General features: G+C 38.3%; 1 protein-coding gene across 2 annotated transcripts in view; it reads right to left on the bottom strand.

Moving 5' to 3' along the window:
* FRAS1 (Fraser extracellular matrix complex subunit 1) overlaps nt 1–24,240 on the bottom strand; it is a 408,983-nt gene that overhangs the window by 95,274 nt on the left and 289,469 nt on the right. For both annotated transcript variants that reach the window (XM_064485618.1, XM_031432509.2), the window contains exons 31-35: nt 22,157–22,335; nt 17,705–17,821; nt 12,141–12,255; nt 9,528–9,665; nt 6,607–6,639 (exon numbers count right to left, since the gene is read on the bottom strand). In XM_064485618.1, coding sequence (XP_064341688.1) covers nt 6,607–6,639; nt 9,528–9,665; nt 12,141–12,255; nt 17,705–17,821; nt 22,157–22,335 — 582 coding nt within the window. The remainder of the gene's footprint in view (nt 1–6,606; nt 6,640–9,527; nt 9,666–12,140; nt 12,256–17,704; nt 17,822–22,156; nt 22,336–24,240) is intronic.

Here is a 24,240-nt window from a genome sequence, read left to right as displayed (position 1 = left end):
GGAATCCTTGGTATTTCCCAAAGGAGCTGAAAACTTATGTCTGCACAGAAATCTGCACACAGATGTTTATAGCAGTTTTAGTCATAATTGCCAAAACTTGGAAGCAACCAAGATGTCCTACAGTAAGTGAATTGATAAACTACGGTACAGCTGGACAATGGAATATTATACAGCACTAAAAAAATAAATGAGCTACCAAACCATGAAAAGACACAGAGGAATCTTAAAAGCATATTACTAAGTAAAGAAAGCTAAGTGAAAAGGCTACATGCTGTATAATTCCAACTATATGATATTCTGAAAAGGGCAAAACTATGGAAGACAATAAAAAGAATAGTGGTTGCCAAAGGTGGGAGGTAGGAGTGGGGAGAGGTAAATAGGCAGAGCACAAAGGACTTTCAGGGCAGTGAAAATACTCTGTATGATATGATAATGATGGATAAATGTCATACTTTGGTCTAACCTCATAGAATATACAGCACTAAGAGTGAACTCTAGAGTAAACTGGACTTTGGGAGATTAGGATGTGTCAATATAAGTCCATCCTTGGTTTAGAAAAAATGTATCATTCTAGTGGGTGATGTTGATAATTGGAGAGGCTATGCTATGCATGTGTCTATATACCTTCCTCTCAATTTTGTTGTAAAACTAACACCACTCTAAAAAAATTAAAATAATTTTTTTAAAATCACTGAACAATAAAAAAGGAACCTCAGGCAGAAACAAGATAAATTAATTTAAGGTCAGCCCAATGTCCATTTACTTTACTCTGTATAATAGGTTCATGGATGATTTAACTTAAAGTCCTGGAGAAGTTAATAGATAACCCCTTTACCTATTCAAGCTTTCAGGTAAGTGCTGAGGCTTGGAAACCAAACTGGTATACTACCATGATGCTTGTTTTTCATGAGTAGAACACATACAGACCAGACTAAACTAAATATCCCATACTCAGAGTCAGAAACTTGTACTAAAATCCTGATTCTACTGTTTACCAGATATGGAAACCTGGGTAGATTACTATTCTAATGATCCTTTGTTTCCTTAGCTTTAAAATGCTAAAATAAAACCTGTCCTTACAACATTGTTATCAGGATTAAATAAGACAACTTATATTGTAAATTGTTTTGTAAAATGTAAACTGTTATAATCTGTTGTACAGTATTACTGACGTATGATTTATCTAGAAGTTTATCACTAGAAATGAGCTGATACTGGGTTCTTTTCAACAATAGCACAACACCAGAAAAAGAAATAAAAGGCATCAAAATCAGAAAGAAAGGAAGAAGAAAAACTGTCACTATTTGTAGACGACATGGTATCATATATAGAAAACCCTAAAGATTCCATCAAAAACCCAGGAGATCTAATAACTGAATTCAGTAAACCTGCAGGATACAAAATCAATACACAAAAATCAGTTGCATTTCTAAACACTAATAACAAGCTATTAGAAAAATTATGAAAATAATCTCATTGACAATTGCATTAAAAAGAATAAAATACCTAGGGATAAATTTAACACAGGAAGTGAAAGATCTGTATGATGAAAACTATAGGACATTGATGAAAGAAATTGAAGACACAAATAAATGAAAAGCTATTCCATGCTTGAAGAATTAGAAGAATTAATATTGTCAAAATGTCCATACTGCTCAATGCAATCTACAGATTCAATGCAATCTCTATGAAAATTTCAATAGCATTTTTTCACAGAAATACAACAAATAATCCTAAAATTTTTATGGAACAATGAAAAGCTCCAAATAGCCAAAGCAATCTGGAGAAAGAAGAACAAGCCGGAGGCATCATGCATCCTGGTTTCAAACTATATTACAAAGCTATAATAATCAAAACAGTATGGTACTGGTATAAAACTGATCTATAGATCAAAGGAATACATATATATATAGAGAGAGCCTATAATATATATACAAATATAAGGTTAATTAATTTATGACAAAAGAACAAAGAATATAAAATGGAGACAGGACAATCTTCAATAAATGGTGTCAAGAGAAACTGGACAGCCATGTTCAATAGAAGGAAACTGGACCACTATCTTACAATATACATAGAAATTAACTCAAAATGGATTAAAGACTTAAACATAAGACCTGAAGCTATAAAACTCCTGGAAGAAAACATAGGTGATAATCTCCTTGACATCAGCCTTGGCAATGATTTTTTAAAATTTGACAACAAAAACAAAAATAAACAAGTTGGACTACATCCTATTTGCATAGCAAAGGGAAAATCTTCTGCATATCAAAGAAAACCATCAACAAAAAGAAAAAGCAACCTACAGAATGGGAGAAAATATTTGCGAATCGTGTATCTGATGAGGGGTTAATACTATATATATAAAGAACTCATACAACTCAATAGCAAAGAATCCCACAAACAATCTGATTAAAAATGGACAGAGAATATGAATTGACATTTTTCCAAAGAAGATATACAGATGGCCAACAGGTACATGAAAAGGTTCTCACATCACTGATCTTCAGGAAAATGCAAATCAAAACCACAATGAGATATCACGCCACACCTCTTAGAATGGCTAATAACAAAAAGACAAAAGATAGGTAGTGTTGTGAGGGTGTGAGGAAAAGGTAACCTTTTTACACTGTTAGTGGGAATGTAAATTGGTGAGGCCACTATGGAAAACAGTATGAAGGTTCCCCTCAAAATTAAAACTAGAACTACTATATGATCTAGCAATCCCACTTCTGGGGTGTATATCCAAGTAAAATGAAATCAGTGTCTCAAAGAGAGAGCTGCACTCCGTGTTTATTGCAGCATTATTCACGCTAGCCAAGATTAGTATCCATTGGTGGATGAATGGATAACTGAAACATGAAGATATAATGTACAGCATGGTGACTATAGTTAATAATTCTGTGCTGCATATTTGAAAGTTGCTGAGAGAGCGATTGTAAAAGTTTTACCACAGGAAGAAAAATTTTGTTACTATACACGTGACAGATGTCAAGTAGACTTATTGTGGTGATCATTTTGCAATGAATACAAATATTTACTCACTGTGTTGTACACCTGAAACGAATGCAATGTTACATGTCAATTATACCTCAATTAAAAAATAAAAAGGAAAAAAACAACACAATTCTAAAATTTTCTGTTGATTCAAGTGTGATTTTTTAACCCTCATAGGAGGACTATCTGGGAGTTTCAGAGAGGTGAATCTCTCCCATCAAGATTTCTATCTATATGAAACACAATAGGACATCCTGATGGTTGTTTCTAATGGAATAGTCAATCCCAACTAAACAGCTATTTAAGGATGCCGTTTATGGTCAACCATCCTCACTCTAGACCTAAACAAAGAAATCTTGCCTCTATTTTGCACCAGCATAGATGTCAGGTCTGATTCTGCTTTTGCTTACTGGCACTCAGCTTTTACTGTACTGTGAACTAAAACCAGAACGCTGAGGTCTTCTACACACAGCTATCACAACTCACTCTCTGGGTCACAACACTTCCCTTCCAGTAGCGAGGTATCCAATGAAAGGCTCTATTCAATGCTATATACAACAACAATTCATTAGTTGAGTGTCACCCAGGGATGATTACAGGCATACCCTGGGACATGGTTTGGGGTTTGGTTCCAGACCACTGCAATAAAATGAATATTGCAATAAAGCAAGTCACATGAAAAATTAGGTTTTCCAGTGCATATTAAAGTTATGTTTACACTATACTGTAGTTTATTAATGTGCAATAGCATTGTCTAAAAACCCTTCGTTAAAGACTATTATATTGCTAAAACATGCTGACCATCATCTGAGCCTTCTTTTTGTTTGATGGGATTTGATTTGATGCTGCTGACTGATCAGGGTGGTCATTGCTGAAGGTTGGGGTGGCTGTGTTAATTTCTTAAAATAAGACAATGAAGTCTGCTGCATTGATTGATTCTTCCTTTCATGAACGATTTCTCTGTAGCATGGAATTCTGTTTGATAGCATTTTACCCACAGAACTTCTTTCAAAACTGGATTCAATCTTCTCAAATCCTGCTGCTGCTTTAACTAAGTTTATGTAATATTCTAAATCCTTTGTTGTCATTTCAACAATCTTCACACCACCTTCATTAGGAGTATATTTCTTCTCAAGAAACTAAGATGTTTTGCTCATCCATAAGAAGCAACACCTCGTCTGTTAAAGTTTTATCATGAGATTGCAGCAATTCAGTCACATCTTCAGGATCCACTTCTAATTCTAGTCCTCTTGATATTTCCACCACATCTGCAGTTACTTCCTTCACTGAAGTCTTGAAACTCTCATAGTCATCCATGAAGATTGGAATCACCTTCTTCAAAACTCCTATTAATGTTGTTATTTTGACTTCTTCCCATGAATTGTGAATATTCTTAATGACATGAATAGTGAAACTTTTCCAGAAGGTTTTTAATGTACTTTGCCCAGATCCATCCCAGGAATCACTATCCATGGCAGCTATAGTCTTACAAAACGTAGTTCTTAAATAATAAGACTTGAAAGTCAAAATTATTCCTTGATCCATGGACTGCAGAATAGATGTTGTGTTAGCAGACATGAAAACAACATCAATCTTGTTGTACATCTCCATGAGAGTTCTTGGATGGCCAGGTGCATTGTCAATAAACAGCAACATATTAAAAAAAAATCTTTTTAGGGGGTAGGTAATTAGGTTACCTATTTCTTTTGGTGGAGGTACTGGGGATTGAACCCAGGACCTTGTGCATACTAAGCATGCACTCTACCACTGAGCTATACCCTCCTCCTATAGAAATAAGTTCTTTTTTTTTTTTCCTTTCTGAGCAGTAGGACTTAAGAGAAAACTTAAAATATTCAGTAAGCCGTGTTGTAAATAGATGTGCTGTGATCCATGCTTTGCTATTCCATTTATGGAGCACAGAAGAGAAGATTTAGTGTATAATTTTTAAGGGCCATAGAATTTTTTGGAATGGTAAATGAGCACTGGTTTCAACTTAAAGTCACCAGATGTATTAATCTCTAACAAGAGAGTCAGTTGGTCCTTTGAAGCTTTGAAGTCAGTCATTGACTTCCTCCTCTCTAGCTATGTAAGTCCTGCATGGCATCTTCTTCTGATAGAAGGCTGCTTCATCTGCATTGGCAATCTGTTGTTTAGTGTAGCCTCCTTCATTAATGATCTGAGCTAGATCTTCTAGATAACTTGCTGCAGCCTCTACAACAGCACTTGTTGCTTCACCTTGCACTTCTATGTTAAGAAGACGGCTTCTTTTCTTAAACCTCACAAACCAAACTCTGCTAGCTTCCAACTTGTCTTCTGAAGTTTCCTCACCTTTTTCAGCCTTCACAGAATTGAAGAGAGTTAAGTCCTTGCTCTGAAGGCTCTGGCCTAGGGAATATTGTAGCTGGTTTGTTCATCTCTCCAGACCACTAAAACTTTCTCCGTATCAGTAGTAGGGCTGTTTTGCTTTCTTATCATTCATGTGTTCACTGGAGTAGCGCTTTTAATTTCCTTCAATAATTTTTCCTCTGCATTCACAACTTGGCTGTTTGGCATTAGAGGCCTAGCTTTTGGCCTGTCTTGGCTTCTGATGTGTGTTTCTCACTAAGCTGTTCTAGTTTTTGATTTAAAGTGAGAGATGTGTGGCTCTTCCTTTCACTTGAACACTTAGAGGTCACTGTAGGGTTATTGATGGGTTTAATTTTAATATTATTGTGTCTCAGAGAATACAGAGGCCCAAGGAGAGGGAGAGAGACAGGGGAATGGCCGGTGTGTGCAACACTCAGAACACACACATTTATTAAGCTTGCTGTCTTATATGGGTGTGGTTCATGCCCCAAAACAATTACAATATTAACATCAAAGATCACTGATCACTATAACAAATATAATAATGATAATGAAAAAGTTTATTATGAGATTATATGAAATTGTATGTGAAACTTCTGAAAATTATAAAGCACTGTAGAATTTAAAGAACCTTGCATTCAAAATATAATAATGAAAAAAATTTTGAAATATTGTGAGAATTACCAAAATGTGACCACAGACATGAAGTAAGCAAATGCTCTCGGAAAAACAGCACCGACAGACAGACTTGCTCTACAAAGAGTTCCCACAAACCTTCAATTTGTAAAAAATGCAATATCTACAAAGTACAATAAGGTTCAGTAAAACGAGGTATGCCAATCACTGTTCTGGGGGCTTTACACGTATGTAATTATTATTTATTATCCCCATTGATGAATAAGACATTCAAGTCACAGAGAAGTTAAGAAACTTTCCCAAAGCAGGCTGAAGCCCAGACAATCTGGATCCAGAGTCTTAACCATAACCTGTTTTTAATAGATATTAGGGCAAGTTGAAATGGGGCTTAAAGAATAGTAATCTTTGGTATCCTTGGTAAATTATTTTTTTATGAATACAAAGTTAAGCTATAACTATTTAACTAGCCACGTAATTATTTTAGAAGAAACTTGTGTTAATGTAACTTTTAAGTAGTTCTTAGAAAATAGCTAAAGGTAATGATGAAGAGAGTAAAAAGAAGGGACAAATTTTTTTAAAAAAAGGAAAAATTCCATTTTCCAATAAAATTGAGATAAAAATGTTTACCTGTGAAGTGGAATTTCACTGAGTCTGGAAGACCTGAAAGAACAGATGTGAGAAAATCAGTACACTAAATATTTTGAGGTCAGAAATAGATGCAGAAGGTACAAAATATAATGCAGAGGTTAGAAAAGTAAAAGGACATTTTAATCTAAATTATTAGGGTTTATGGAAAGATCACCAGGTTGTTTGCTAATGTTATGTTGAATTAATGGTGCCAGCACTAATTTTAAGTAACAAAAGGAAACCCATAGAGGAATAATTTTATATCACAGCAGTTAGAGTGATTTATAACACATTCATTCAGATTCCATTTTATCAGTACACAGAATCGTACAAATCGGTGACTGTGGGTGATGCCATACATCACTGACAAGGCTCTCTGGTGGGTCAGTTCCATTGTAGAATTGAGTGATGCCTGGGACATTGATTTACACACTGTAACAGTGTGAGTGTGAGAGATTTACCTCGTGGCATTTATCCCATAGATTATACAGGACAGGACTCTGCTCTCTGCAGTATAGTGTATTCGGAAATAACTTCAACCATGGCTGACATGTTTTCTTTCCCTCTAATCCCAGGGAGTTTCTTGTAAAGTAGGTCTTGTAAAGTTGGAGTTAGAGGACCATGGACATTTTCACTGGCTACCAGTTATCAGTTAGTAAACATTGGGGAAACCTTTAGATAAGATATAGTAAACCTTTAGTAAACCTTTAGTAAACCTTTAGATAAGAAGTCTACCCCAACACTTACGGATTTTCACTGTAACAGAGGAGTTAATCATTTTCTAGAAAATTGCAACTATACAAATAATGGCAAATATTACTTTAAACATTTGGCATACTTTAAAACATAACTCTAAAATTATTCAAGCTGTGTTAAACTCACCATAAGAAATCACCAATTGTTCTGTATGAATAAAGCTACTATACAAAAATAATACTCTATATTAAGTGCTATATGATACATACATTTTAAGTATCATAAAGAAACAGGCTTGCAGATTTTTAGAATGATTTCAGAGCACAGAAACATTTAGGGCAGGGGCTTAAAACTCAGTAGTTTTGTGTGGTTACCAGCTGGGAAGGGGAAGGAAGGGATAGATTAGGAGTTTGGGACTAACAGATACGCATCTACTATATTTAGAATAGATAAATAACACAGACCTACTGTATAGCACAGGGAGCTATATTCAATTTCTTGTAACGAGCTATAATGGAAAAGAAACTGAAAATACATGTATGTATGTATATGTATAACCCAAATGCTTTGTTGTACACCTGAAACTTACATTGTAAATTGACTACATTTCAGTAAAAAATAAGAATTAAAATTTTAAAAAACCTCAGCAGCTTTGAATACTAGGTCAAGGGGGGAGGTAAGGGGTGGCAAGGATTAAGGCTGTTTTAGCTTAGTGGAAGGGCACACACTTGCCTGAATCAGAAATTTAGTTATTCTTTTGCTCAGTCTTCTCTTCTTTAAAAAAGGTGCCATCTGTCAAATTCTGGTTTTAATCTAAAGATCACCTGCATTCTTCATTTTTACATGGGACCTTCCCTGAGATACAGCAGGATCCTTCTCGCCAGTTTCCATTCAACCACATATCCATCTGCCCCGGCCCCTCCTCAAATCCACTCACATCACTGCAGTCAAAGAGTTCCTTTTCCCCCTGTAACTTAAAACCTTCACCAGGTTCTACTGTTCTGATCCAAATCCCTGCAGGCTTCCAGGGCCTCTAAGGCCTGGCCTCTATCCATACCGACAGGCTCATCCTTGTTCTGCTCAACCCTCCACATTCCAGACACACTGACCATTTTTTAAAAATTGAAGTATAGTTGATTTACAATATTGCATTCATTTCAGGTGTACAGCAAAGTGATTTGGTTATATGTATATATATGTATATATCTATATTTTTTGGATTCTTTTCCATTATAGTTTATTATAAGATACTGAATATAGTTCCCTGTGCTATACAGTGGGTCCTTATTGTTTATTTTAGTATGGTAGTATGTAGTATGGTATCTGTTAATCCCCTACTCTCAATTTATCCCTTCCCTCCTCTTTCCCATTTGGTAGGCATAAGTTTGTTTTCTATGTCTGAGTCTATTTCTGTTTTGTAAATAAGTTCATTCATACTATTTTTTAGATTCTACATATAAATGATATTGTAAAATATTTGTCTTTCTCTGTCTGACTTACTTCACTTAGTATGATAATCTCTAGGCATATCCATGTTGCTGTAAATGGCATTATTTCATTCTTTTTTTTATGGCTGAGTAATAGTCTACACTGACCTTTTTTTTAAATCCCCAGAATGTCACATTCTCTCCCTCGCAGGGCCTCTGCACAGGGACATGTGCCCTTCCTTCAGGAATGTCCTCCCAATGGTCCCAACACACACACTTAGCCTAGTTAGCGTCTACCCATCCCTCGACTGTCAATGCCTCCCTGGGGCAGCCAGCAATGAACCCTCAGTCTAGGTCAGTCTCGCTACATCCAATTCCACCACTAAACATTCCTCTTTCTTTTCAGAGCTCTTGTCTCAGCCTGCAACTAAATGTTCATTACTGGGATTATTTCCAAATTCTGTCTCTATACTTAGATCCCAAAACTCATCAAGAACAGGATTCATGCCTCTTGTTTCTCACCAGTAGATCTCTAAGGCCTCTCTCAGGCCTTTCCACATCAGAGACACAACATAAAGTAGAAATTTATTAAAAGTATGCCAGCACAAATGAATAAAGGAAAAAATGATGAACATGAGCACAGAGCTACTTATTGGCCCCCAAGTCTTGAGCTATTTTGAAAACCTACAGAGCAGTGTCACCAAACTCTCTAGAAGGACTATGGCAGAGTCAGGGCAAGACTGCCATGAAGATCCACAGAGAGCAGTTTGGTGCTTCACATAGAGAAAAAAGCCTTACCAGCAAAGGAGAAGGCCGTGATCTCCTGGAGGTGGGGGGCTGCCATGGGAGGACGGTACATGATTTTGCCCTGGTTGATGTCTTCCTGTGTGAAGTAGCGGATGGGAGAGTGAGGCTGGTCCCTGCGTTCAATGGTGCCTGGGGAGGAAGAGTCAGCATGAGCATCAGCAGTAATTCTGGTGGCTGGCTGAATGATCGGGGCCATAAAGCTGCTTTTTCCACAGGTGGGAGGCCTTTATTCCTCAGGAACAAGTGCTCTCAAGTTGTTCTTGGTGGACTATTCTCTAGTTATTGAAGAAAAGGGCAAATCGGAAACCCAAATACTCTTGACTAGGATTCACTGACCATAAGCAATAGTAAGATGCAAACTACTGTCCCCTGTGTAGCTTAGACCAGGGAATTCTTCACAAGTCACAGATGCTGTACCATAATTATGAGATTCTCGCAATTGAGCTTAAGTTCAAAGGTCAAAGTCGCTAAAAAAAAAAAAAAAAAAAAAAGGCACAGACTGGTCTCTTGGTGAGGCTGTAAAGTGATTTTTCTCAATCTCCCCTCTGTCCTTCAGAGGCTCCCTAGTCTCTGTGATGATCCTTAGCAACAGTAACATGGATCCTGACTATTCTAAGATCTTGATTTGCAACAATCACTAAATTATAAATACTTCAGGGGCTGCAGATTTGTCTGTCATTTCTAAACTCTGCAGGTATAGAACTTATGCTGTGATCATCTTTCCTGTCCTATCAACTCTTTAAAAGGAGGGAGCATATGAGGCTTCACCATTCAGGCTGCTTGTCTGGAAGAACATCTCCACTCTGGCCCCATAGGAAGGATGACTCTAGCTATGACTTTTTTTTTTTTTAACATTTTTTTATTGATTTATAATCATTTTACAATGTTGTGTCAAATTCCAGTGTTCAACACAATTTTTCAGTTATTCATGGACATATACACACTCATTGTCACATTTTTTTCTCTGTGAGTTATCATAACATTTTGTGTATATTCCCCTGTGCTATACAGTGTAGTCTATTCTACAATTTTGAAATCCCAGTCTATCCCTTCCCACCCTCCACCCCCCTGGTAACCACAAGTCTGTATTCTCTGTCTGTGAGTCTATTTCTGTCCTTTATTTACGCTTTGTTTTTGTTTGTTTGTTTGCTTTTGTTTTTGTTTTTTAGATTCCACATATGAGCAATCTCATATGGTATTTTTCTTTCTCTTTCTGGCTTACTTCACTTAGAATGACATTCTCCAGGAGCATCCATGTTGCTGCAAATGGCACTATGTTGTCGGTTTTTATGGCTGAGTAGTATTCCATTGTATAAATATACCACTTCTTCTTTATCCAGTCACCTGTTGATGGACATTTAGGCTGTTTCCATGTTTTGGCTATTGTAAATAGTGCTGCTATGAACATTGGGGTGCAGGTGTCATCCTGAAGTAGATTTCCTTCTGGATACAAGCCCAGGAGTGGGATTCCTGGGTCATATGGTAAGTCTATTCCTAGTCTTTTGAGGAATCTCCACACTGTTTTCCATAGTGGCTGCACCAAACTGCATTCCCACCAGCAGTGTAGGAGGGTTCCCCTTTCTCCACAGCCTCTCCAGCATTTGTCATTTGTGGATTTTTGAATGACGGCCATTCTGACTGGTGTGAGGTGATACCTCATTGTAGTTTTGATTTGCATTTCTCTGATAATTAGTGATATTGAGCATTTTTTCATGTGCTTTTTGATCATTTGTATGTCTTCCTTGGAGAATTGCTTATTTAGGTCTTCTGCCCATTTTTGGATTGGGTTGTTTATTTTTTTCTTATTGAGTATGACTTAGATTAAAAAAAGATGGAAGGAGGACTTTCAGACTTTTAATTCCTCTAGACCTTTTCAAAAGGGAAATGAAATTTAATTTCTTCTTGGGAATATGATAATGTGAAAGGCTTATATCTAAGGCAGTGGTTGGTCTTGGGAGAGCAGCTCCAGAGGGAACAGAAGTGTCTTTGTAGAAGCCGACCCTCCTGTGATGCCCGGCCACACCTATTCCGGCGCAGGCTTGTTAGCTGAGCCCCAAAGTAAAGGGATCTGAGGGCTGGAGACTGACGGCAGGGGCCCACCTCTCCTCTAACTGTAATTCCATATTTCCATGCTCCCGTATGAGAGGAGGAGTGACTTATCCAAGTGGGAATGAAACTAAGTATGTGGGGCTCAGGCCCCGTTGAGCCCCAGCTGTCTTTAGCACAAGCTCTTTCTGGTCTGCTTGCCTATCATAACCTCATCAGGGCAGGAGCTGTCTGTCCCTACGGGCCATGCTTGGGTCTGTCTGGTTCTGCCTGCCATGGGAGGGGGAGCTCATCTGGTGATTAAAGCTATGTGCACGCTGTTTTCTTAGGCACAGCTCTGTCAGTACCAAACCTGACACATCCATCTCCCTCTATCTGACCACAGTCTCTCTCTCTCAGTTGGTTCTAAACTCAGAAGACAGGAGCAAAGGTGATGAATAATTGTTACTCCTGAAATCCTCAACAAGTAGAAGCAGACAGAATTTCAGAGCTTTTAAGGCTGGTCAACAAGTGGAAGACAGCAGCATCACTCAGAAGATGACTGACCGCACGTCTCACCTTGATTTGGATGCAGAGGTATAGTGATGTTGTACACGATCTTTCCACTTGGCCTCTCAGAGTTTACGAAGGGGAGGGAATGAGGCTGAATCACAGTCAGGCCATCCTCCCGAGCCTACACAAAATTTAAGAAAGAAGAAGAAAAAATGGTCTGATGAACAAAAGCCAGAGGCAAAAACAAACCTCATTTAAAAAAAAAACAAAACAACAAAACCCTCACTCTGGGTTTTTTAATTAGTCACAGATAGCAAAGTTTTCTCTGAGAGTTCAAAAGAAGGAACTGGTCCCCTGCTTTGCAGATCTGTCCCAGCCTCAGGAACCTCACAGGGTGACAGAGTCCTCTTCGGGTCTTGCACCCGACCCTTCTGTCCCCTGCCCTTGGCCCCTGCGGGTGCGTGCTGTGGGGGTCCCAGTGTGATCATTTTTCCCTAGTTGGAACTCATGGTAGCACACGTTAGAAAATGAAGCATCGCAGCTGGCTATTCTACTATTCACAGCTGGATTCCTGCAGCTCTGCTCCTCTAATTTAATGGGCTAAGACTGTATCTGGTGAGAATTTCTCCCAACCCCTCAGCTTGCTAATGGGAACTGTGATGCCCGCCACCCCCCCCTTTTTTTTTAACTTTGATGGTTTCAAAGGGCTGAAGATGAACTCATCTTAAATGCCAAAGAGCCCCACCATCTGAATTCAGAGGTTTAAGAACTGTTTATTGAAGCACTATAAAAATAGTCAGTATTTCTCTTTGTCCCCGTTGTACTGTTCAAAAGAACCAGATACTGCATTTTGTTTCTAGCTTTCAGGACTCAGTGAAGGAGTCAGGTGAAATTAATCAGAAGGCCAACGTGTGTGCAGCTTTCACTATGCCTTCACTTGTGTGTATTCACAACCCACAAACAGTGACAACATTAAAAAAATAAAAAAGAGGAGAGATTCAGAATTCCATGACCAGGCCTAACAGAGATTTGGGGACAGTGGCAAAAACACAGAGTGGAGAAGAGAAAAGGAAAAGGGCCCTTGTCTGGTAATAAAACAGAACAAAACTATGCAGCTCGTCACAGGCTCTTCCTAACTGAGCCCTGAAGCGTTGGAGTTTGACATGCTCTCTTGCTCTTTCAAGCTCTGCCACTTTCAGAAGGAATTTCCAGTTTAGGAAAGGATTAAGCAGGGCTCAGTCACTCTCCTGGAGGAGGGTGTGGTGCTCTTCTTTTTAAGCATGAAAAGACTGAAGGTTGCAGTTGCCTGGTAATTGTCCCCAAGGCATACGTGGTCCTGGGGAGAGGCAGCATCTGCAGGTTAGGACAACCCCGCTATAGGACAGAGTCATATTTCAGGTCATCACTCAGGTCTGGAATGTAACGAGCAAGGAAAACAAGAGCTGCAAATAGCAGCTGGTCTCTCACCCTAAACTAAAACCGGTTAAGGACAACAAATTAGAAATATGTGCCCTACATAAGGTGTTTACAGTCCATGCACGTGTGCACAACCTGTAAACCTGTACATGTGTGGCCACAGGTACACTGACCAAAAACGGCCAGCTGAATACATTGTTCAGGTTTGTTTGCTACCTTTTAATCTCAATAACATAGAATAACAAGAAATTCTCAAAATATTATGGAGTATTTTTGAAAATCTAGATATCCCTAAAACAATAAAGTGGTAAGAAAAGAGAGTTTCATGGACACAGGACAATGGAAAAGGGAAATGTGTTCTAGCCAAGAAAACAGACATTTTATTACAGAATTTATTGATACTTATTTCTTTACTAATAGAAATGGATACTAGGTAGGAAAAGTAAGGACCTGATTCTCTGAAGAGAGCAATATTGAGGTTGAGATGTATTGGAGTATACCAATTTTAATATTGGCTGTTTGGAATGTTCAATATTTATCAATTAAACAGTAAGAAATGAGAGGTTAAATTTCATGGGAATCATTATAGAAGACACTTTTTAAAATTAAATATCTGTCAACAAAAGAAGATTACAGAGTAATGGTTTTCATAATACCCATATTACCTCTGAATGCATCCAGAATCCAACTGCTTCTCCCCACCGACATTGCTACCACCCTGCTAGGAGCCACCGTCTCTCTCCTGGGTTACCAGGTTACCATGATGGCCTCCCAACTTCTCCCTTGCCCCCACTTCGGTCTATTTCAGCACAGCAGCCAGCGAGATGCCTTTAAAAAGGACATTAGTGCTCTGCTCAACCCCCTGCCGTAGCTCTCCATGTTACTCAGAATACAGCTAAGTCCCCTAGTTACGGCCTGTGAAGCCCGACTTGATCTGCCCACCTTCCATACCCGCACCTGCTGGAAGTTACTAAGTACGTGAAAGTAGAACTGAAAATATTCACTTAGTCAACAAATATTTCCTAAGCAACTATTTTATATAATGCATTGTGCTAGATGCCAAGGAAGATACCAAACTCAATTAAACAAAGATTTGCCCTTAAGGATATTCTAAGTCAAATAGTAGGTGATTACTCGGAAAACTATGAATTGATGTGAATCTATTAACTTATTTGCTGAATTTTACACTATCTATGCTGTGATATACATGTCTTCAGATCTCTTTGCCCAAATTTGATACATATTCTAAATGTATACATCTCACATACGTTTATATATGATATATGTATACACACATATGCATATAATTCTGATGAGTACTAAAAACCAAACCCATTTAAAGGATCTTAGATTTGATGAATGACAGAATTACAGAAAGGCCACAGAACAAATTTTCATTTAGGCAGGTATCTGAATATATTGCTTTTCATTCTATGCAGTGGGATTCCTGGGGAATCTCAGTTCTTTCTGAGGCCTTAACCACTACCTGCCATTAATGATTCTCGAGGGTGTTATCTCCCACCCTGAATACCTACCGATCTCCCACGTGCCCTTAATAGGCACACCCTTTATAAGCACATCCCAAACTGAACTCCTCGTGTCTCCTACACAACTCCCTCAAAGTCATATGTTCCTGATCTCAATGAACGGCATCTCTGTATACTCAGAAACGGGTGTGTCACCCTCTTCCACATCTAACTGAGCACTGTATCTCTAAATATCTTAATCTCTTCCCAGCTTTTTATTTTTACCATCTTTACTTTCAAGTGTATAGCACAGTAGTGTTAACTATAGCACATTGTTGTACAACAGATTTCTAGTGGTTTTTCCTCTTGCAAAACAGAAACCCCTTATCTATTGAACAACAGCTCCCCTTTTTCCCTCTCCCCACCTGCATACCCACCCACTGCATGCAGGGGCGACCACCATTCCACTTTCTGTTTCTAAGAGTCTGACTACTTTAGATAGCTCATGTAAGCGGAATCACGCAGTATCTGTCTTCTTGTGCTGGCTTATTTCCTTTAGGACAGTGTCCTTAAGGGTCATTCATATTGTAGCATATGATAGGACTTTCTTCTTTTTTTTAAGGTTGGATAATATTCCATTGTTCTATATGCCACATTTTCTTAGTCCATTTATTTGTCAAAGGACATTTAGGTTGCTTCCATCTCTTGGCTATTGTGAATAACACTGCAATGAACATGGGTGTGCTAGTATCTCTTCAAGATCTCATCAAATCTTCATCCTTGTTGCCACTGCATGGTGTTCATGCCACCAACCTTTCTTGTTCTAGGTGACTGCCATAGCCTATTTCTTGGCCTCCTTGCTCCCTATCTGGCCCCCATCCAGGGTGTTCTCTACCCTGTAGCCAGAATGACCTTCTTAAAATTGAAAATCTGATCATGCCAGCTCTCTGCTATATCCTACTTGCCCCAACAGTCTTTCAGGACAAAATGGAAATCCCTTCATCTTAGCTTCAGGTCCTCCATGATTGACTCTTACTTCTTATATCTTCCTAAGGTATAAGAAGTAAGATATAAGATGTAAGATACTTGCTCCAGCCACATGAACTCTCTACCACTCCTCAGGGTTGTCATGTTCTCCTGTGTCTGCATCTTTCTTCCAACTGCTGCTCCTCTGCCTGGAAGGAATTTCTCCTTATTTCTAGTCTAAATAAGAGATTCCACAAGTGTGGTGAGCAGAGCAGTAGAAACAGTATCACTTGGGAACCTGTTACAAACTCAAATTCTCAGCCTCTGTACCAGACCTACTATATTTGAAAACCCTGGGGTGGGAAATATAAACTGTATAAACTATATATAATTTCAGGAATGAAAGAACAGTCTAATCACATTTTGCAGTAAACTAACCTTTGTGACACCCTAGATTATATAGGACAGACCTAATTTACAAACATGCAACCTGATACCCTAAAGGTTAAGTGACTTGCAAAGTTTCTGGAGGTTCACAGTGCAGAACAGGAGTGACACCATCTTCATGGCTCCTGGCCCATTTTTTTTCCCTCTAAACTCAAAATAACACTGCATTAGCATTTGGCAAGAAATGTATGTGCACATTTTTCTTTATGCTTTGGAGAAAATTCTGATCCAAGTTCCTCCAGTCAGAATGATGAATTATAGACTTTATAGTGCTGCTGAATTATGATTTCTTTAAATTACGGTTTACGGTGGAAATGCCAATACCAGCTATTCATTAAAACCTTTGTTTCCCCTTTTATGTCTCCGTCATGCCCCAGACCCATAATTTCTAAAACTATACCTGCTGTCTTTATTGAGGCTCAGGGCTGATACAATATTTGGAGCATAATTATGTGGGTGCTAACTAAAATGTGAATCCATGATGATTAATTTACAAGGACTTATGTGCCTGTGGCTCTGTCCAGAAGAGGGGTTCCGGCATTACATGCCTCAAAGATAGAGAGTTACAGCGGAGCTGCTAACTGTCTGAACTAAGCTTCATGTACTAATTTAGCTGTCGACTTGCATCAAACTTTCCATATGCACACACTCCTTCCACACAGCCAAAAAGACCTCCTGGGATCTGGCTCACAGACCTCCACACTCTCACCGTTTCTCCTCAGCCTCCTTGATGTCTCCAGTTTTACTGAACTACTTCCAGTTTTCCCAACAATCATATTGTCTATCACCTCTGGGCCTTTGCATGTGTTGCTTTTATGTCTGGTGGTGCCCTTTGCCATCACCCCTCTATTCCTTCCAACCTGCCCCCCAAACTTTTCCTTGGAGATTTGCTACTTAATCTTCTGGAGTCAGCACAGGCATCACCTTCTCCAGGAAACTTTTATAATAGAAAGGAAATTTCTAACAGGACTTCTAAAACATAGAGTAAGTGTCTCCAGCTAGGCAGAGCTCTAACTGACTGGACAAATACACCCACACGGTGTTCATTAAACAAACAGAAGCCTGAAATTCCTTCTGCGTACTCAAGGAGTGGTCCTGTGACTGTCTCGCATGCTGTAAAAAGCTCAGCAGCAATGGATGGGAAGTGGGGGTGGATTCCATCTAACTTTCCTTTCACTCTGCAAATTTTAAGTTTCTTTTTCAAGTCAGTGAAAAGCGTGTTCACAGGGGAGGTATTGTTAACTCCAGAGTCTGAGTTCTGAGCCAGGCATCCTGTTATATCCCATCAGTATGCCTCTTCCGAGAGGTGGCCACAAGCCTTTCTACCCAACTCACCGTCATGTGGAGAGATGCTCCCCGGGAGCGCTTGGGCGCGCCTGGCGTCTGCGGTAAGATGGCGATGTTGAATGTGCGGCTCTCCAGGTGGGCGTGGGCCTTTGTGCCACTGGATACCTGAAATACGCAGCGCACTGGTCAGCCTCTGCTGGGCACAGCACGTCTGCCCGTGTTGATTTTTTCTCTTTTAAACCACCTGGCTTTGAATTCTGTACGCTCCTGCATTACAATTTTCATTCTGTGCTTCGTATTTTAAGATTAATTTTTTACTGATTATAAAAAAAAGATACATAATCATCTTCGGCAATTCTGAAGTTGCAAGAAAGTCTAAATAAGGAATAAAAATCATCTAGAATTTCACTCCCTAGAAAAAGAAGTTTTAATATATCGCTGCTTTTCAGTTTAGTCTTTTTTCTATGCATATGTGAAACTTCATATGCAATTGTATATTCTAAATTTTTACTTAACATGATAGTATGATATTTGCTATATCAGTAAACATTCTTGAAAGCATAATTTTGATAGCTACATAATGTCTCATTCTGAGCAATTACAGCACATTTTATCTGTGATTTTTATTCCACTTCTTTCATCTTTACCCAGCACAAATATCCATACCCAGATTATAAAAGACAAATCTCAGTCTTATCATTGCAAGGCAAGATTCATAACATTTACAATTAGGGTAGTGGTCACACAATCTTCTTTTTCCTGCTTTAAAAAGGCTGAAAAGTGATGCTCTTCCCACGCGGCTTCTCCCCACCCTCAGTGCTACTGAGCTTCGTGCGTAAACTCTCCTCTCGCTGTCTGCTCCTCCTTATGCTTGTTAGAAGAATTGCTAAGGCCTGTGTGGCCACATGAAGTTGCATTAGGTTCATATGAGAGGGGACACGGTTCTGTAAATTCTGAGAAGAAGGTATGTCTTCTGAAGTTACACCCCACAGAAGAATGTCTTCTCTGCGTCTTGATCACATCTGATGCCTGGAGCTCAAGTTTCAGACTATTGACATGTTTTCAAGGAGACATAGTGTCACAATAGATAATATTAATGACAACAGGTAACATTCACTGAACGTGGATCATGGGCTCACCACTGTGCTAGCTACTTTTCAGAAGTTTTCTTACTTAATACCCACAAAGTAGATACTATCTCCTTTCTTTTTTTTCAACGGATAAAAAACTGAAGGTCAAAAAGTTAAGATGTCAAGATCACAAAGCCAATAAGGGGCAGTATTTGAAACCAAGTGATATTCTTACTGACCACAATGACTCAATTTGGAAGCTTCAGGAAGTTAGGAAAGGGGAAGATACATTCCCCTAACTCTTGAAGAAAAGGAATAGAACTGCAGGTAGTGAGACGTGAGCATATTATCAAGCAAGAACTCAGTTCCAGCTTCCCTAGCAAAGGTCCTGGTGTAAAATACATTGGTCTTTTTTAAACCACATCCCCTGAGGCTACGTCAGTGTGACCTGAATACGCCGAAACCAGGGCTTCTTCCCCTGCCAAAAAACGTACGTGTTTTCTTCTCACTCTGCCATTTTCTTTCTTTTTTATTTTTTTAAAACCACTCGCATTACATAAATCCCAAGTTTTAGATGCAAAGTAACAGATGGGCTGCATTGATGGCTCATGACAGCAAATCAACATTAAAATGGAATTAAACCCATGCAACTCATCATATTGCATTTTCTGCTTTAAAGAAAAAAAAATAAGGGAAGAAAGAAAAGGATCATTAGAACAGCATCTTCTTTAAAAAGTCAAAAATCCTTGAGGGACACTAAAATGAATGAGGAAAGTTGCTAACCATTTATTTTGGCACATAGCTGCAGTGTCTGTGTCACTTCACTTCAAAGAATAAAGTAAGCCTATCAAACACACCAAGGAACAAACACACCAAAACTTCCACATCCAAGAGAATATGATCTCAGAGAGCTGTTTCATACTTGCTGTAAAGATGCTGTCAGTGTTCAAAATGCATTTTTTGGAATGCCTTCAGAGGGAGTTCACAAATCATGTAAGAAAACTGAGCTTGTTACTTTATAATTACTCCCTGTTTTAACCAAAAATAATTATTACTTTTTTTTTTTAACCAGAACCGATTCTGAAGGATTTTTGACTATTTGGTTATATTTTAAAAATCCACTTCTAAAGGATGATATGCTGTCATTATTGAGGATATTCTAGAGAATATCCTACAGATTTTGAAGGAGATTTCAAGCAAGAGTTCAAATACATTTTGAGCAAAACATGAGAAGATTCTCCAAAGGAAACCACTTTCTAAGTAATAATGTTTAACTGGATGTCTTAAACTCTAACTAATTTGTTTAAAAAAATCAGTAATGTTTGCTATTTTATAATAACCCACTTAGTAGCCAACTTGCAAAGGCAATAAAATATCATTTTAGCAGGTGTTGAAAATCCCTTTTCAGGGAAACGCTCCATATTGATAATATTCTTCATGCTGATGCCTATGAAGGCAAAGGCAGATCTAAGGAGTCTAGTTTGCTGAGGTGACTTCTTTTGATTGAGGTCTTTGCCTCCATTCTGACTCATTATTTGACGACTATCCAGTCCCCATGTGCTAAAATTGAAAAATTAACTTGGGCAAAGGGCATGTAATGTTTGCTCACTCACTGGACCTTCAGTGTGCTCAGTATATCTTTTTATTTTAATGGTTTCTAAGCTTCTTTCAACAGCTCTCTGGGAAAGTACATCTTTTACACAATATAAATTAGTCAGACAATGAAGATGTGCACATGAGGCATCAGAAGCAGAGTGGATGACAATTTTAACAAGGAGAGCCATTGTGGAGTTTATCCCAAATGGATTCCTGGACAAAAGAAACAGCTCAGACCTGGAGGGACAGCGACACTGCTTTGGCTGATCACCATGAGAACTTCTTTATATTTTCTCTGACACTTTTCCAAATTCTTTTCTGTATCTATGCTTAAGTGCTCTTTCTCATTCACACTTCCTCACTCATGTATTTCTGTTCAATTTGTCATTACCAGATTGTCCTTGACAGAGGTTTGTCCAATTTTATTGGCCTTTTCAAAGACTTAGGTTTTGTTACTCATTTACCCATTCTAGCATCTTACAATTAATCAATTCCTCTGTTTCTCTCTATTAATTCCTTCCTTTTGCTTTCCTTAGGCTTCTCTTGTGGTTCTCTGGCTTCTTGAGTTAAATATTTAATTCATTTATTTTCATACTTTTCTGCTCAATAACATCTTAAGGCCATCCATTTTCTTCTCAGTATGACTTTGTCCACATCATTTACATTTTGATAAATTATTTCTTCCTCATCAATATTTCTTAATAGTTGGCCATCTTGATTTCCTTTTAGAACTAGTAATTATTTAGGAAGCTATTTTTAAAATTCCAAATGGTTCAATTTTTTCACCCTTTTATTACTAATTTCTAATTATATTTCATAACAGCCAGAGAATGTTGCCCAATATAGTTTCCTATTCTTTAATTTATTGACAGCCTCCTTATGGTCTGGCTGCCTCCACTGGCTCAGGCTACTATCAAAAATACCATAGACTTGCAGGGCTTATAAACAACAGAAATTTATTCCTCACAGCTCTGGAGGCTGGACATCTGGGATCAGGGTGCCAGTATGGCCGGGTTCTGGTGAGGGTCCTCTTCTGGGTTGCTGACTGCCGACTTCTCATGGTATCTGCATGGCAGGCAGCAGAGGCGGGGAGCAAGCTCTCTTGCGACTTGTAAGTATACTAATCCCATTCATGAAGGCACAACTCTCATGACCTCATCTAATGCTAATCAAAGGCCGCATCTGCATATACTGTCACACAGAGGGGTCGGATTTACACGTGTAACTTTTGAGGGGGACACAAACATTCAGTCTGTAGTACTGGTATTTGACCAGTCCTCATAAATGGTAGTCACACACTCTCATAGACTGACAGGCAGTATTCTAAGTCCTTAAATGTATTAACTCATTAAATCCTTACAATAATGCTATTGTATAGATGAGGAAACTGAAATACAAGGACTTTGATCAAGTAATTTTCCCAAAGTTGTGTAATTAATACACAGTGGAAGTGAAATATAAAGCCACTGGGTTTGGCTGCCAAGTCCATGACCTTGACATAAAATGGTAAATGTTCCAAAAACATTTGAAAAAAGAAAATAAGATCTTTTTTACTCCATGTGGCATTTTAATATTTTGAAAACATGTTTTCCAAACACTTTAGCCATTATCTATTATAAACCTCTTTGCTATGGAACGACTCTGCTTGTACAGATACTCCTAAGACTGAATTCACAGATTAAAAAAATCTCTGAATGCTATTAGTTACACTTTTCCTTCCCCTATACGTGATCTCTAGGCAATCATGGAAAAATTACCAGGGTTATTTATAAATAAGGGTGATGGTTTTCATCAGACCATCCAGACATCAGGAAATTCAGGAAGCAGAGGGTACCTGAAAGCGGAAGGAGTCACTCTGGGCTGGGACCCCTGAGTGCCTGTACCACACGATGCCTTCGTTGATGTCTTGCTGGGTGAAGGTGCTGGTGGGAGTTGCTGTCCTCCCATCAGGCAGGTGCTGCCCTTTGTCTGCGGGGCTGTCTGCAGGCATACTGACCAGAAGGACCACCTCCCCTAGGAAAGCCACACAGTTAGTGAGGATCCCTGGGAAAAGTAAAAGTAAATCTGAGCCCTCATCTCCTTTTCTAGCACTGTTTTTTAAACAGAAAAGATATGATGTACTTCTGTATTTTTATCTAAAGTGAAGGAGAGAACGTTAACACAGAATTCGATAGATACCATTGAATTCACCTTTAGACATAGAATTCCCTGTCTTTCAGTTAAAAGAGCTAAAGTCATTCAAGGGCAATTCATGTATGAAGTTACTGACTTGTATCTATTAAAATTACATAAGGAGACCCAAATAGTCATGAATACTGCAAACAAATACTCAAATACAGGCATTGAATGGATTCATTTTCATCCACAACTTTCTATGAATAGAAAATGCTTACCAACTAGGAAGATTTTGGTGTAAACACAATGGGAAATTAGATAAAATTCAGAAAAAAATGATACTTGGGAGAATTATGTACAATGAAAATAATAATAGCTAGTGCTGGAATGCATATGGCAGGCGCTGCATGAAGCACCTTAGACGGTGGTTCAAACCCAGCTCCACTACTGCTGCGTGAGCTTAAGTACTATAAATCTCTGCTCCTATTGCTAAAATGAAAATAATAGTACATACTTCACAGGTACTTAAAAAGAATGTTGATCATGCATATTGTTATGTTATTTAACCCCTCTAAAAATGCTACTATCTTTTCCATTTTAAAGACAAAGTTCTTCATGCTCAGAGAAAGTCAATAACTTGTTTGAAGTCACACAAATCCTAAGGGGAGGAGCTGGGACTTGAATCTGAAGTTCATTCTCTTGGTCATGAAACTCTGTTACCCATCATGATTATTTTATGTTCACAGCCCAACATTTACACTGATAAATAACAGATCATCTTTTCTTCTCCTTCATTCTCTAAACTTTACTAGAATTGAAGCAAGGAAATCTAAATCTAAATCCCACCACCACCACCACCACCAATCTGTTTCTAATGCTTATTCTTCACCTGAAGCTACTATTTTCTTAAAGTGAGATTGCAAATACAGAGTTGTTACAGGAACAATCAAAATTTCACAAGGAGAATACACCTTCCAGTGAAGACCAAAGAGAAGAATGAACTGCAGAAAACAGAAGCCCTGTTCTCAAGAAAAAGCATCTAACAAGAAATCTCAAAGAAGCATCTCTACCGCTCAGATAGTAAGAGGGAGAGGAGTGAGAGTGTGTGTGTGTGTGTGTGTGTGTGTGTGTGTATGTGAGAGAGAGAGAAACTGCATATATTTTTAAAACATACTGTAGGATGCCCAGATCTTAGCCCCCTAGACATATTAGGCAACTGACAGTGCATTTTGATTACCCTAGAGAAACTGTTTTTCTTACTCCAAGGAACTACTCATTCTAATATTTATATGTACTAAATTCAAGTTAAAAATAAGCATAATATCCTGAATAGTAATGAAATACTGAAGTAATAGAAAAACATCAACATTCTTCTTAAAACGATCATGTACAGAATCAACTCACTCTAGTTTCTTTCTTGTATTATTTCTCATTTGTACCTAAGTCACAAATTCCATTACCCATCTCTCCCTGCTTCAACTTCTGTTCATAAGACTCTGCTAATAAACATGCTTTTCCAGGATGTGGACTGTTTATGAATGTGAGTATAGTTGCAAAATATTCTGAAAGGAGAATTCTATAATGAAAATGTGGAGAGTAGATGGATAGAAAATATTCAAATGCCAATTTCCTAGCTATTCTGCTTTATCATAGGAAAGCTAAGCAGAATTTTCCTAACAAGTCCTAAAGAAATAAACGTATTTTCAGATTAAAAAAAAAGTTGCCATACCATGCAAATTAATAGCAATCATAGGAGATTGGATAATTCCATTAATTTCAACTCAGTAAACAATCAGTGAGCAC

Source organism: Camelus dromedarius, chromosome 1, assembly GCF_036321535.1.
Source record: "Camelus dromedarius isolate mCamDro1 chromosome 1, mCamDro1.pat, whole genome shotgun sequence".
NCBI lineage: Eukaryota > Metazoa > Chordata > Mammalia > Artiodactyla > Camelidae > Camelus > Camelus dromedarius.
This window is presented reverse-complemented; position numbering and strand designations above follow the sequence as displayed.